General features: G+C 39.5%; 1 protein-coding gene across 3 annotated transcripts in view; it reads left to right on the top strand.

Moving 5' to 3' along the window:
- The window catches only part of SPTLC3 (serine palmitoyltransferase long chain base subunit 3), a 139,403-nt gene that overhangs the window by 19,384 nt on the left and 107,702 nt on the right, over positions 1–12,317 (top strand). For all 3 annotated transcript variants that reach the window (XM_057702973.1, XM_057702974.1, XM_057702972.1), the window contains exon 2: positions 5,803–5,985. In XM_057702973.1, the coding sequence (XP_057558956.1) occupies positions 5,803–5,985 (183 nt within the window). The remainder of the gene's footprint in view (positions 1–5,802; positions 5,986–12,317) is intronic.

Below are 12,317 nucleotides of genomic sequence, written 5' to 3'. Positions count from 1 at the left end.
AAAAAAAAGCCAGAAAGAAAGAAAGAAATAACTACACAAGCACCCAACTGAGGGTTTTATTTGCATCTAGGTAGGCAGTCTGTTATATACAGCACAGGTTTGCCTGAGAGTCAATTCAAGCAGAAAGTTCACACTGATTTGGCCATATGTAGAGCTCAGAAATGGCTTTAGGGCCAGGTAAGGAAAAGGGGAAAACCCACTGATCCTCACAGGATGGCCTTGAATGTCCTGGAATTTTCATTTTTTGTATGTGCCTACGTGATTTAGCCATCCTCTAAGTCAGCCCAAGGGGTTCATTTGTGAGCAGGTTAAATCAAGTTTCTGAAGTCACCCACATGGGGTACCCTTCACTCACCCTTCTCCATGTATGGTGCCCTTAAAATCAGGGGGGTCCCAAATTTTGGTCCCAAGCTTCCTCCTCTTCTTTTTATTTTGTGCTGTATCACATTCACCTTTAACCATGGCTCATACTGGGCCTCAGAGTAGTTGAGTCCCAGATCTTATAATTCAGCCAGGCCTTTCTATTCTCCTGCATCTCTAACTGCCCAGAACGCCCCCACTTACGCAAGCAGACACCACCCTAACTCACCAGGTCCCGGGCATACTGGTCTTCCCCACATAAGCAGCCCTCCTTCTAGTCCTCTCTTTCTTCTTATCCGCATTCCTGTAACACTCCTCGCCTGTAATACTCTCGTGAACTCTTCCTTGACCTCATACCTAACCAGTCACAAAATTTCATCCCATCTTTTTCATGAGGCTCTCAGCCCCTTTTGTTATAGTCTGGAAGGAACGAAGGAAGGAAGGAAGGAAGCCCCTTGTACATCCCCAGGATATGGAAAGAACCAGGAGGTGGATCTTAACTGGGCCAGGATGTCACTAGGAATGGTGGAGATGGATGCAGTTCAAAGGTCATGGACAGAACAGAACCCAGGAAGGGAGCTAAAGGTTGGCACTAGACTAGGAGGATTGGCCATCCATCAGAGCTATTTCTGGTGTGAGGACGTAGAGGGAGGTCGAGAACTCAGGAGCAGGGACAGGATCTCACTCATCTTGGAATTCACAGAACCTAGCACATTGCCAGTTCATGCAAGACATCCAAGTAGTGCCCTATGTTCCCAAATACAAGGCATTTGTTATAACCTTTCCTTCAGCTTCCATGCAAGACCTCACATTAAACAATGCTCTCTCACTTCCATTCTTTTAAACCACCAGGTAGCATTTGGGGAGGATATTAGACAACAGCAACATCCAGTAATGTTAGTTTGGGTTGTGTGAAGAAGCTACAGTTGCCAAAACTTGGCATCTTTCACCGGTGCCAAATAGAAATGTGGAGACAGATTTTGGGTAACATAGGAAAGAATAGCTTTATTGCTTTGCCAGGCAAAGGGGGCCACAGCAGGCTAATACCCTTAAAACTGTGTGTCCCATACTGGAGGGGTTTGTGAGGAGTCTTATAGCGTTCAAAAAGCAGGGCGTGGGGCTTCCTAGGTGGCGCAGTGGCTAAGAATCCGCCTGCCAGTGCAGGGGACACAGGTTCGATCCCTGCCCCAGGAAGATACCACATGCCACGGAGCAACTAAGCCCGTGCACCACAACTATTGAGCCTGTGCTATGGAGCCCGTGAGCCACAACTATTGAGCCTATGTGCCTCAACTACTGAAGCCCATGCGCTTGGAACCCGTGCTCTGCAACAAGAGAGGCCACTGCAATGAGAAGCCCGTGCACCACAAGGAAGAGTAGCCCCTGCTCGCCGCAGCTAGAAAAAGCCCGTGTGCAGCAATGAAGACCCAACACAGTCAATAAAATAAATAAATAAATTTATTAAAAAAAAAAAGCAGGGCGTGATCAGCTCATGGACGTTCTTCTGGTGGGTTGGTGGTGAGGTAATCAGGAGTCAGCTTCTTCAACCTTCTGGTTCCAACCCATCTGGGGTCTACGTGCTTGTGGGCAGCATACAGTTAACTTTTCCCACCTGGTGGGGTTTCAGTATCTGCAAAACACCTCAAAGGACATGGCTTAGAATATTATCTATAGTCCCTGAGAAAGAACTAAAAGTCCTTGACTTTGTTTAATGGCTAAAGTATTATTATGTTGTCTTGCTTAACTGTTTTCCTTTCTTGCTGCATTTTCTCACTTCTCTGATTAAATTTGTTCTTTGACTAAAGTTTTTCTACAGACAAAAGGCAGGCAGAGAACATGGGTGGGGGTCTATTCTGGGAAGGCCTCATAGGGCCCTGCTCAGTTAAAACACTGATGTAATGAACAAATAAGGAGTCAAGGAATTTTAATAAGTTTTAATAATATTTTGTGGGCTTTTGACTAAACAATTCAAGTGTAAAATCTCATTATAAACGGGCTTTTTAAAAACTACTTTAAAAACAAGTACTGTAAATCAAACACATTCATCTATCTGATAGATTTTTTTGATTGTCACATATTTTGTGGCTTGGGATAAAACTTCCAGGGACTAAGTCGCATAGATTCCAAAAATACTGCATCTCGAACAGTGCAGAGGAAATAAAGGAAATATAGTCTAGAAAATTGTGTTTGTGGGATCAAATTGTGCTTATAATATGAGAGTAGCAAAAACATTATTTCTAATTAACATGATTTTTATATAATACATCATTCTAAATATACATGTGTAAGCTAAATTAATAAATTAAGTACTAGTAGACATTTGACAGTTTCCTGTAAATCACTAAAAGGGGACAAAACACTTCTGGATCAACTCTTTGGGAAATGGGCAATCGAGGATTGCATTATATTTGTTGAATAAAAAAAATGAATGTATGTATAGATATTTATTAAAGACAAAAACTTAATTAGTAGCATTTGGAATAATTTGTTCACTAACGCATTGAGGAAATATTGAGCTGCTATGTGCAAATCAATCAAGCAGGAATAAGAATGATTTGATATTAAAAGTCTAATTTCCACTGGCATGGTGACACCTAAAATAAAAGAGAGAAATATTTTAACTTTTTATTATGAAAAATTTCAAACCTTCAGAAAAGCATAAAAATAATATACAGTCACCCACCCATGCAACTCCATCTAGATTCAGTGTTTTCCCAAAATTGCTTTATGTATGTATTAAATTTTTAATGAACCATTTGAAAGAAAATTACAACTTTTATAACTCTTCACCCTCCTTCATCCCTCAGCATGCATCGACAAAGATGAAAACATCCACCCACATGACTACACTACTACTATCACTTCTAACAAAATTAACAACTCCTCAATAATATGCACTTCCAGTCCACATTTGGATTTCCACAGTTGTTCAAAATATGTATTTTTTTTACCAGTTTCTTTTTTTTACAAAAAACAAAGAAAGAGGGATCTAATGAAAGAACACAGTGCACTTGGGTATCTTAAGTTCCCCCCCTCCACCCTTTATGCTTTTTTTTCCCAGCTTGATTGAGGTATAGTTAATATATAACCATTGTAAGTACGAGGGGGAGTCAAACATGATCCACACTCAGGCTGTAGAATTTATTTTAATTAACTTTGAGAAAAGACAAATACATCACTTTTCAACATAACCTCCTTGCTTTTCAACACACTTTCTCCATCTGTCAGCAAGCTTTCATATTGCCTCATTAAAAAAGGTTTCATGCTGAGCTGCGAGCCGTGAACACACTGCTGTCTTCACTTCTTCGTGAGAAGTGAATCTTTGTCCTCTTAGGGCTGCTTTCGGGGAACCAAACAGGTGAAAGTCCGATGAAGCAAGATCAGGACTATAGGGAGGATGCCTTAACACCTCAGAACGAAGTTTTTGTAGAGTGTTGACAGTGTGGGCAGAAGTATGTGGACATGCACACCCTCAAACCACAAAAAACGAATCACTGCATGCTGCTCTTCTTTCATGCACATCACAAGTGGGGCATCCATTTTTGCTCGCACCACAGTTACAAATGAACTGATGTAACACATTCACACCTGCACAGCAGTGACTGGGGAGACAGTAGCCTTGAACGGAAAGCACTGATAAAACAGTTGTGGCCAACAGAAGTTTTAATACAAGCAGAGTGCGGATAATTTTTGACTCATCCTCATGTTTGAGATGTGCAACATATTTGATATATGTATACATTATGAAATTATTTCCACAATCAAACTAATTAACACATCTATCACCTCACCTAGCTACATGTGTGTGTGTGATGAGAACACTTTAGATCTACTGTCTAAGCAAATTTCAAGTATACTATACAATATTACTACCTAATGTACCATGTACCTAATGTACCATGTTGTACACAGGGAGCTCCCCATAACTTCAGCTTATAACTGAAGGCTTGTACCCTTTGACCAACATCTTCCCGTTTTCCCTACCCACTGTCTGATAATCACCAGTCTACTCTCTTGTTTCTGTGAGTTCAGCTTTTTTAGATTCCGCATGCAAGTGAGATCATGCAGTATTTGTCTTCCTGAGTCTAGCTTATTTTACTTAGCATAATGTACTCTAGGTTCATCCATGTTGTCATAAATGACTGAATTTTCCTTTACGTGTGTGGCTGAATAATATTCGTGTGTGTGTGTGTGTGTGTGTGTGTGTGGACACAAACCACTTTTTCTTTATCCACATTTTCTTTATCCATTCATCCGTCGATAGACACTTAGATCATTTCTGTATCTTGGCTATTGTGAACAATGCTGCAATGAACATTGAAGTGCAAATATCTCTTCGAGATACTGATTTCTTTTCCTATGAATATATGCCAAGAAGTGGGATTGCTGGGCCATGTGGCAATTCTTTTAATTTTTGGAGGAAACCCCAGACTGTTTTCCAAAATGATTGTACCAATTTACGTTCCCACCAGCAGTCAGTCCTCAAGGGTTCCCTTTTCTCTACATCCTCACCAACATTTGTTATCTCTTTTCTTTTGATATCAGCCAGGTCAGCAGGTGTCAGGTGATATCTGATTGTGATTTTGATTTGCATTCCCTGATTACTAGTGACATTGAGCATCTTTTCATATAACTGTTAACCACTTGGATGTCTTCTTTGGGAAATGCCTATTCAGGTCCTTTGCCCATTTTTAATTGGATTATTTGTTTGGTTGGTTTTTTTACTTGTATGAGTTCCTTATATATTTTGGATATTAACCCCTTATCAGATATGTGGTTTGCAAATATTTTCTCTCATTCTGTAGGTTGCTTTTGCATTTTGTCAATCATTTCTTTTTCTGAGCAAAATCTTTCTGGTTTGATGTAGTCCCACTTGTTCACGTTTTGCTTTTAAAGACCAAGCCAGTTGTCATAACCCACATTGTGGATTATCTGATTGTTTCCTCATGAAGTTATTTACCTGATAGCTCTTGTAAAATGGAAGTTAGATATTAGAGCTTGATTAAATTCAAGTTAAATATGTCATCAGTGTATTGAATATTACCTTATGATAAAAACATAGAGTGGTGGGTTGTTCTAACATCTGTGTTGTAATTTGCTCACCTGGTTAAGGCTGTAACCTCAAGTTTGAGATTGGGGAGTAACGTATAGGGTTATATTATGGCATCTTGCAAATGTCTTATTCCTTATTAATTTTTTACTTAATGGATTTAGAATCTGTCGAGGATTTTTGCCTGAATCAATTTTTCATTAGGAGTTGTGAAATAAAATGTACATTGCTGATTACCGTTTTTAATGATCAATTTCCAATTTTCTCCAAGCTGTTTTTCCAATATTAAATATGTTCTTTGAAATGTAAAAGGTTGAAGGTCCAAAATTTTAAGTGTCATAGTTTATTGTAATGGAAGAGTGCTAATTTTCCATTTTCTTTTGTCTTTTCAGCAAAATGGAAATCCAAATTTTTATAAGCCAATTGTTGAATCCTTTGAGGAAGCACCTCTACATGTTATGGTTTTCACTTACTTGGGATATGGAATTGGAACGCTGTTTGGCTATCTCAGAGATTTTTTGAGAAACTGGGGAATAGAAAAATGCAATGCTGCTGTAGAGAGAGAAGAACAAAAAGTACGTATGAGCATGGCCCTGGGTGTTTGTCAATGCCAATTCCTCTCTAAAGTGTTCTCACAAATGGTAATGTGTATACAGATCCTAAAAAGAGTGATACACTCAGAAACTACTCAGGGTAAATTCTATTCCCCTGCCCCCTGTAAATCCCAAACATTCCCTGTGTATTCACGGATTCATTTTTTACAAATATTTATTGAGCAACTACTATTTATCAGACTGAACTAAAGGTTTTCTGGTACAATATCGTATTTAATTTTTATAACAATTCCATGATATAGATATTAAAATAGGATTTTAAAGGTGAAAAGTCAAAATATAAGAGTGAGGGCATGTGAGTGGGACTGTATTCTGGTCTTCTAGTTGTAAGTTGAGTATGATTTATATTCCATCCTGGAAGAGGAAACTGTGTTTGAGTGAAATGTGAGATTTTATTTCATCTAGGTTAGGGTTTCTCAACTTTGGCACTATTAAGATTTCAGACTGGGTAATTCATTGATGTGGGAGGTTGCCCTGTGTATTGTAGGATTTTTAACAGCATCCCTGACCTTTACCCACTAGATGCAATTAGCACTCTCCCACATACCTGTGACAATCAAAAATGCCTCCAGACATTGCCAAATGTCTCACATAGTGCAAAATCACCCTCAGTGTAGAACCACTGATTTGTTACTTTCACCAGTTAACCTATAAAAGTCTACATCATCCCCTTTTCACATAGAACTAACAGGACAACCTGGAAAATATTCAGAGACCTGTGAACAGCCTGCAACATTCTAACACATTTTCCAAAATTGGCTCAAATGATTTATGGTGCCATGAATCTCTCTTTCCTAAAACTTGCTTTGGAACATTCAGTTGTGGCCATGGACTATTCCACATGATGGAGGCTTGAACACATCTAAGCAAAGCACATAGGTGAGGCATGACTTCAGTGTAATGAGAAAACCTCAAATCCTGTAACATAGCGACTAGGACCGATGGTAAGCTAAACTCTTGTCACAGTAACATAACTATAACATAACATAACATGAACAAATCATGTAAAACACTCATTTTGGAATTATCTTAAGTCAAGCGTATCCCCTTCAGAAGAAAATCAGGCCCAGTGTTATTGTAGTCCTCTCTCCTACCTTTAGCAAGTATTTGTGCTTATGCTCTCTACCAAGTAATGGGGGCTAATAGAGAAGAAAATATAGATCCTTCCATGAGAGAATTTGAAGTCTGGTGTGCTAAATAGACTCATGAGCAAAGCAAATGATAAAAAGTGATGATGGGATGGAAGATGATATGGGAAACAGGAATCTGTGGCCTGTGATCCTCTTAGGAAGTCAGGAAGGTGTGATGCTGGGGCTTGCATGGTGAGCAGAAGTTTGCCTAGTGAGCAAGGGTGTGAAGGAAGACACTCAGAAGAGCGCACTGCTTGTGTCAAGGCATTCATTAACTCGGTAATCAAGTCAGGTTTGCTTGGAGCATGCCTTTTGTGCCCGGCACTGTGCTACTGTCTAAGAATAAAAGAATAACTAAGGCAGATAATGGTTCTTGCCTTCAGAGAGCTAACCATGAGAAAGTAATTGCAATGGAATTTGATAAGAGGTACCAGAGAGGTGAGTAGATGGTATAAAGGAAGCAAAGAAGAGAAACATTTAACCTGAACTTGGTGCTCACTGAAGGCTTCTGGGAGGAAGAGAAAGTTAACTTGACATCTAAAGGCTGAAGAGTAAGTAGTAAGGCAAAGGGTGAGGCAAGATGAGCTGGAAGGAGACTTCAGGGAGAGGAAATATGGTGCAAAATGGCCCAGAAATAAGAGAAAGCATTGTACATTTAAGGAACCAAGGAATTCTAAAGACCAGAGTGTTGTGAGTAAGAATGGGAGCATGTGGGGAGAAATTGCATTTGAGAGGCAGGCAGGGACCACACTATAATGGGTTTTTATGAGCCATGGACATTTATTAGAACAATGGGAAGGCACTGAAGGATTTTAGGTAGAGGAATGCAGATTTGCAGATGAGAAAGATCATGTTCACTGCCCTATAAAAAATGGATTTGCAGGAGGACAGCATAGGGACCAAAAAACCAGTTAAGAGGCTGAGGCAAAAGTCCAGGTTGAATAAAATATCTAGATGATACCTTGGGCTGGGACCAAGGCAGTGATAATAGGGATGGTGATAATAGACAAATCTGAGAGAGGTTTAAAGGATGAAGTTAGGATTACTCAGCTGTAAGAAAGAAGGAAACCATGCCATTTGCAGCAGCATGGTTGGACCTAGAGATGATCATACTAAGCGGAGTATGTCAGAGAGAGAAAAACAAGTATCACGTGATATCACTTATATGTGGAATCTAAACAAATGATACAAATAAACTTATTTACAAAACAGAAACAGACTCACAGACATAGAAAACAAACTTATGGTTACCAAAGGGGAAAGGGGGTGGGGGAGGGATAAAATAGGAGTTTGGGATTAACAGATACACACTCCTATATACAAAATAGATAAACAATAAGGACCTACTGTATACCACAGAGAACTATATTCAATATCTTGTAGTAACCTATAATGGAAAAGAATCTGAAAAAGAACATACATATGTATAGACCTGAATCGCTTTGCTGTAAGCCCGAAACTAGTACAACTTTGTAAATCAACTCTACTTCAATAAAGAAAAGAGATGGCATTAGGGATGATTGATTTGACTTGGAAAATTAGGGAGAGGTACAAATCAAAGCCCACACTAGGTTTATGACTTGGACAACTGGGTATAAAGAATGAGGTATCATTTATTGAAATGGGCACTAGAGAAGGAAGATCCAGTGAAGGAGGAAAGTGGTCGATTCGCTTTTTGGCAAGTTGAGTTTAAAGAATTGGCAGCTAGACATAGCAGTAGACCCTCCAGAGAAAAGTCTCAGATGGATATTGTGGCATCTTCAGTATATCTGGAGCATATAAAATTAATCAAAGCCATAGAAGTAGATATGATCTCCCAGGGACAATCCATGGGGGAAAAAGAAAAAGAAAGAGTGAGAAGAAGAGGGAGAACTTTAGAGACTATAATAGATGTTAGAGACGGAATTCCAATTCGAGACTAGAAGCAATGTGACAGTAAAAAGCCTTATAATAGTCTGGGGAAGATATCATTTGTGCTTGAGTTAGGGAAGAGGCAGATGGAATGAAGAAAAGGGAACTAATTATAAAGATATTTAGGAGGTAGCATCAACACGTCTTGGTGGTTGAGTGTATGGAAAATAAGACAGAGGAGGAAACCAGGATAATCCCAAATTTCTACTCTGGTCAGAAATGAGGATGGTAGTGGCACATCCATCAATTGATTACTGAATCAGTAATACTAAGTGAAAAGAATAAAAAAAGCAACATCTCCCTACAAGAGAGCACTAAAAAATCACAGACGCAAAGCACCTGCTACCTCAATAGACATCATTAATAATCAGAAGACGCTAGCAAGGAAAAAGACAAGCCAGACAGATACCAAGTTTCCATATTTTGCTTAAATACTTCCTTTAACCCTTCAAAGGTGACCTTAGAGCTGAACTGCCATTTATTAAATATCTCTAGATATGTTGCTTTCTCAATGATGTCATGGCCCAACTTTGCTAAATCCAGAAGAGGATGTCAGCAAATATAATCAAAAGAATATTAAACCCCATCAGAGACTTTAAAGGCTGTAAGCACAGCCACGTGTCTCAATCCTAATGGTTTGATAGTAGGTTCAGCAAGACCCACTGCCGCTGCAGCTGGGGACCCACATGGCCGCAGCTGACATATAGGTTGCAATTCCACCTTCACATTAGATCCATAGTCCCAGCGCCTCTACAAGTAAATCACAGACACTTTGGGCCCATCCGCAGAGATTTTTACTCACACATGAAACAAAAGGAGTTCAGCAAGTTGTAAGTGTAGAAAATTTTAACATAAATCTCCATATGCTTGCATGAATTAAAACTTGCCCTTTTGCCTCCCCACTCGGCATTCTGAAACAACAGCAGGATTCACCAGAGGGACTTTCTTCTGAGTGTTTTGAAGGATGGGGTCATGAAGGTCACTGGGTGTGAGATATGGTTTTGTCCAAAGCAAACAGACGGCTCAAGCGCTGGGCTTCCTGTTTGGATCTGTGTGGGTCCAAATTGAGAGAGTTTCACCGGGGTTTCCCTAGGAACTGAACATAATAGCCAGCAGCTTCTGGGATGGGAATACTTCAATACCTTCAGTCTCTTCTCAACTAACAAACAACATGATCTTTTTAAACCTAAGTCAGTTCACATGGCATCTCTGGCCAAAACCCTTTAATGCCTTCCCTTCTCACTCAGAGTAAGATCCAGAACGCAGCACCCTCTATGAGCCCTGTCATTCTGCTTCAAACACTGAGACCTCCTCCCTCTTCCTCAAATACAGCCCACCTGCACCAGCCTTGGGGATTTCTCACTTGCCTTTCCCTCTGCCTGGAATGGTCCTCCCTTGGGTATCAGCACGACTCACCCCGTCACTTCCTTGATTAAATACACCAAGAAATCACCAGCTTTAAATGCAGCAGGAATCACTAGCAGTGATATCCCCAATCGCCCCAATTAGGCTTGGTTCAAAATACCTTCTGGCTGCTTCTAAAAAGCAAATGCACCCTCACAAGGAATGAATATTTTCCACGATTTCATCTAGCATTGGAGCGTGTGTCACAGGTTGGGGGAAAAACTCCAAAATCAAAGTTTGAGAAGTATTTTGTAAAATAAGACCATCAGTAAAATCAGATTACAGCCTCCTACAATGAGTCCTCAGGTCAACATTTATTTGGATATATATATATATATATATATACCTCTCTGCTTCCCCTAGCAAGAAGGAATTTGCAATAGTAGATTTGTAGCAAGCATAGTAGCAAGGTGGGTTGATGTTGATAAGGTAGAGCTTTGCTGATGTCTATCAACTAATACTAAGCTAATGTGTGAAATGAGTGGGCTATGATAAGCCCCTTCTCCTGTCTTTTCTTCCCTTTCCTTTCTATTATGGAATCAGCCAGCCAAAGCGATCTCTTTGTTCATCCTTCCTTTTTCATGCACTTAGTTACACATAGGCTCATTTGCACTTACTCTGTCCTTTCCTTAATATAAATGGCTTCGTATCATACGTACTGTTGTGTGACTGCCTTTTTTTTTCACCTAACTATACATTGGAGAAATTGACCTGCCAGTACAGAATTACCTCCTTGTTTTTAATAGCTGCATGATGGTATTCCATAATAAGGTCATACGATTATTTATTCTTATTCTCTTTTTTTTATTATTGAAAAGAATGCTTCAATGAACAACATATGCATTTATTCAAGGATAATTCCTAGAAGTGACTTTCCGGGTCCAAGGAATGTATATTTTAATTTCTGAAATACTGGCAAATTGCCTTTGAAAAAAATTGCCTAGCTGGACTCCAGTCAGTAGTACGTGAGACAGCTTGCTTTCTTGTCAGCACTTGATACTAGCACTTGATACCACCAACATATTTTTTTATTTTTGCTAGTCTGAAAGGCAAGGTTTTTTAACGTTCTTGTCTTTTTCTGCATTTCCCTGATTAATAGTGAGACTGAGCTGCTTTGCATGTCATTCCTCACTTATAGTCATTCCTCTTGCATTGTCTATTCACATCCTTTGCCCATAATTTTATTAAATTATTTTTTCTTACTGATTGAGACAAGCTCTTTCTATATATCCTTATATCGATCATTTGCCTATTAAATCTGTTTTGAATACTTTTTCAATTCTGTTTCTAGGCTTTTAACATTCTCTATGCTATGTTTAGCCACACATATATTTTTAATTTTGAAGTCATATGTATCAAACACTTCCTTTATGTTTTCTTCGTTGTTGTCGTTGCTATTTTTGCTGTTTTTTCTCTTTGGGGAGGGGGAGTTAATCAAGTTTTTTCATCTTACGAAAAATTTTCTATAATTTCGTTCAGTACTTTTTTTTAAGACTTTTTTCTTTTTTTGTTTATAAATTTATTTATTTATTTATTCATTGGCTGCGTTAGGTCTTTGTTGCTGTACACGGGCTCCTCATTGCGGTGGCTTCTCTGGTTGTGGAGCACGGGCTCTAGGCATGGGGGCTCAGTAGTTGCGGCACATGGACTCAATAATTGTGGCTCACGGCTCTAGAGTGCAGGCTCAGTAGTTGTGGCACACAGGCTTATTTGCTCTGTGGCGTGTGGGATCTTCCCACGCCAGGGCTCAAACCCGTGTGCCCTGCACTGCCAGGTGAATTCCTAACCACTGCGCCACCAGGGAAGCCCTCATTCAGTACTTTTATGATTTGAAATATTTATACATTT

This window comes from Hippopotamus amphibius, chromosome 12 (genome assembly GCF_030028045.1).
Source record: "Hippopotamus amphibius kiboko isolate mHipAmp2 chromosome 12, mHipAmp2.hap2, whole genome shotgun sequence".
NCBI lineage: Eukaryota > Metazoa > Chordata > Mammalia > Artiodactyla > Hippopotamidae > Hippopotamus > Hippopotamus amphibius.
The sequence above is the reverse complement of the archived record's forward strand: the minus strand, read 5'-3'. Positions and strand labels throughout refer to the sequence as shown.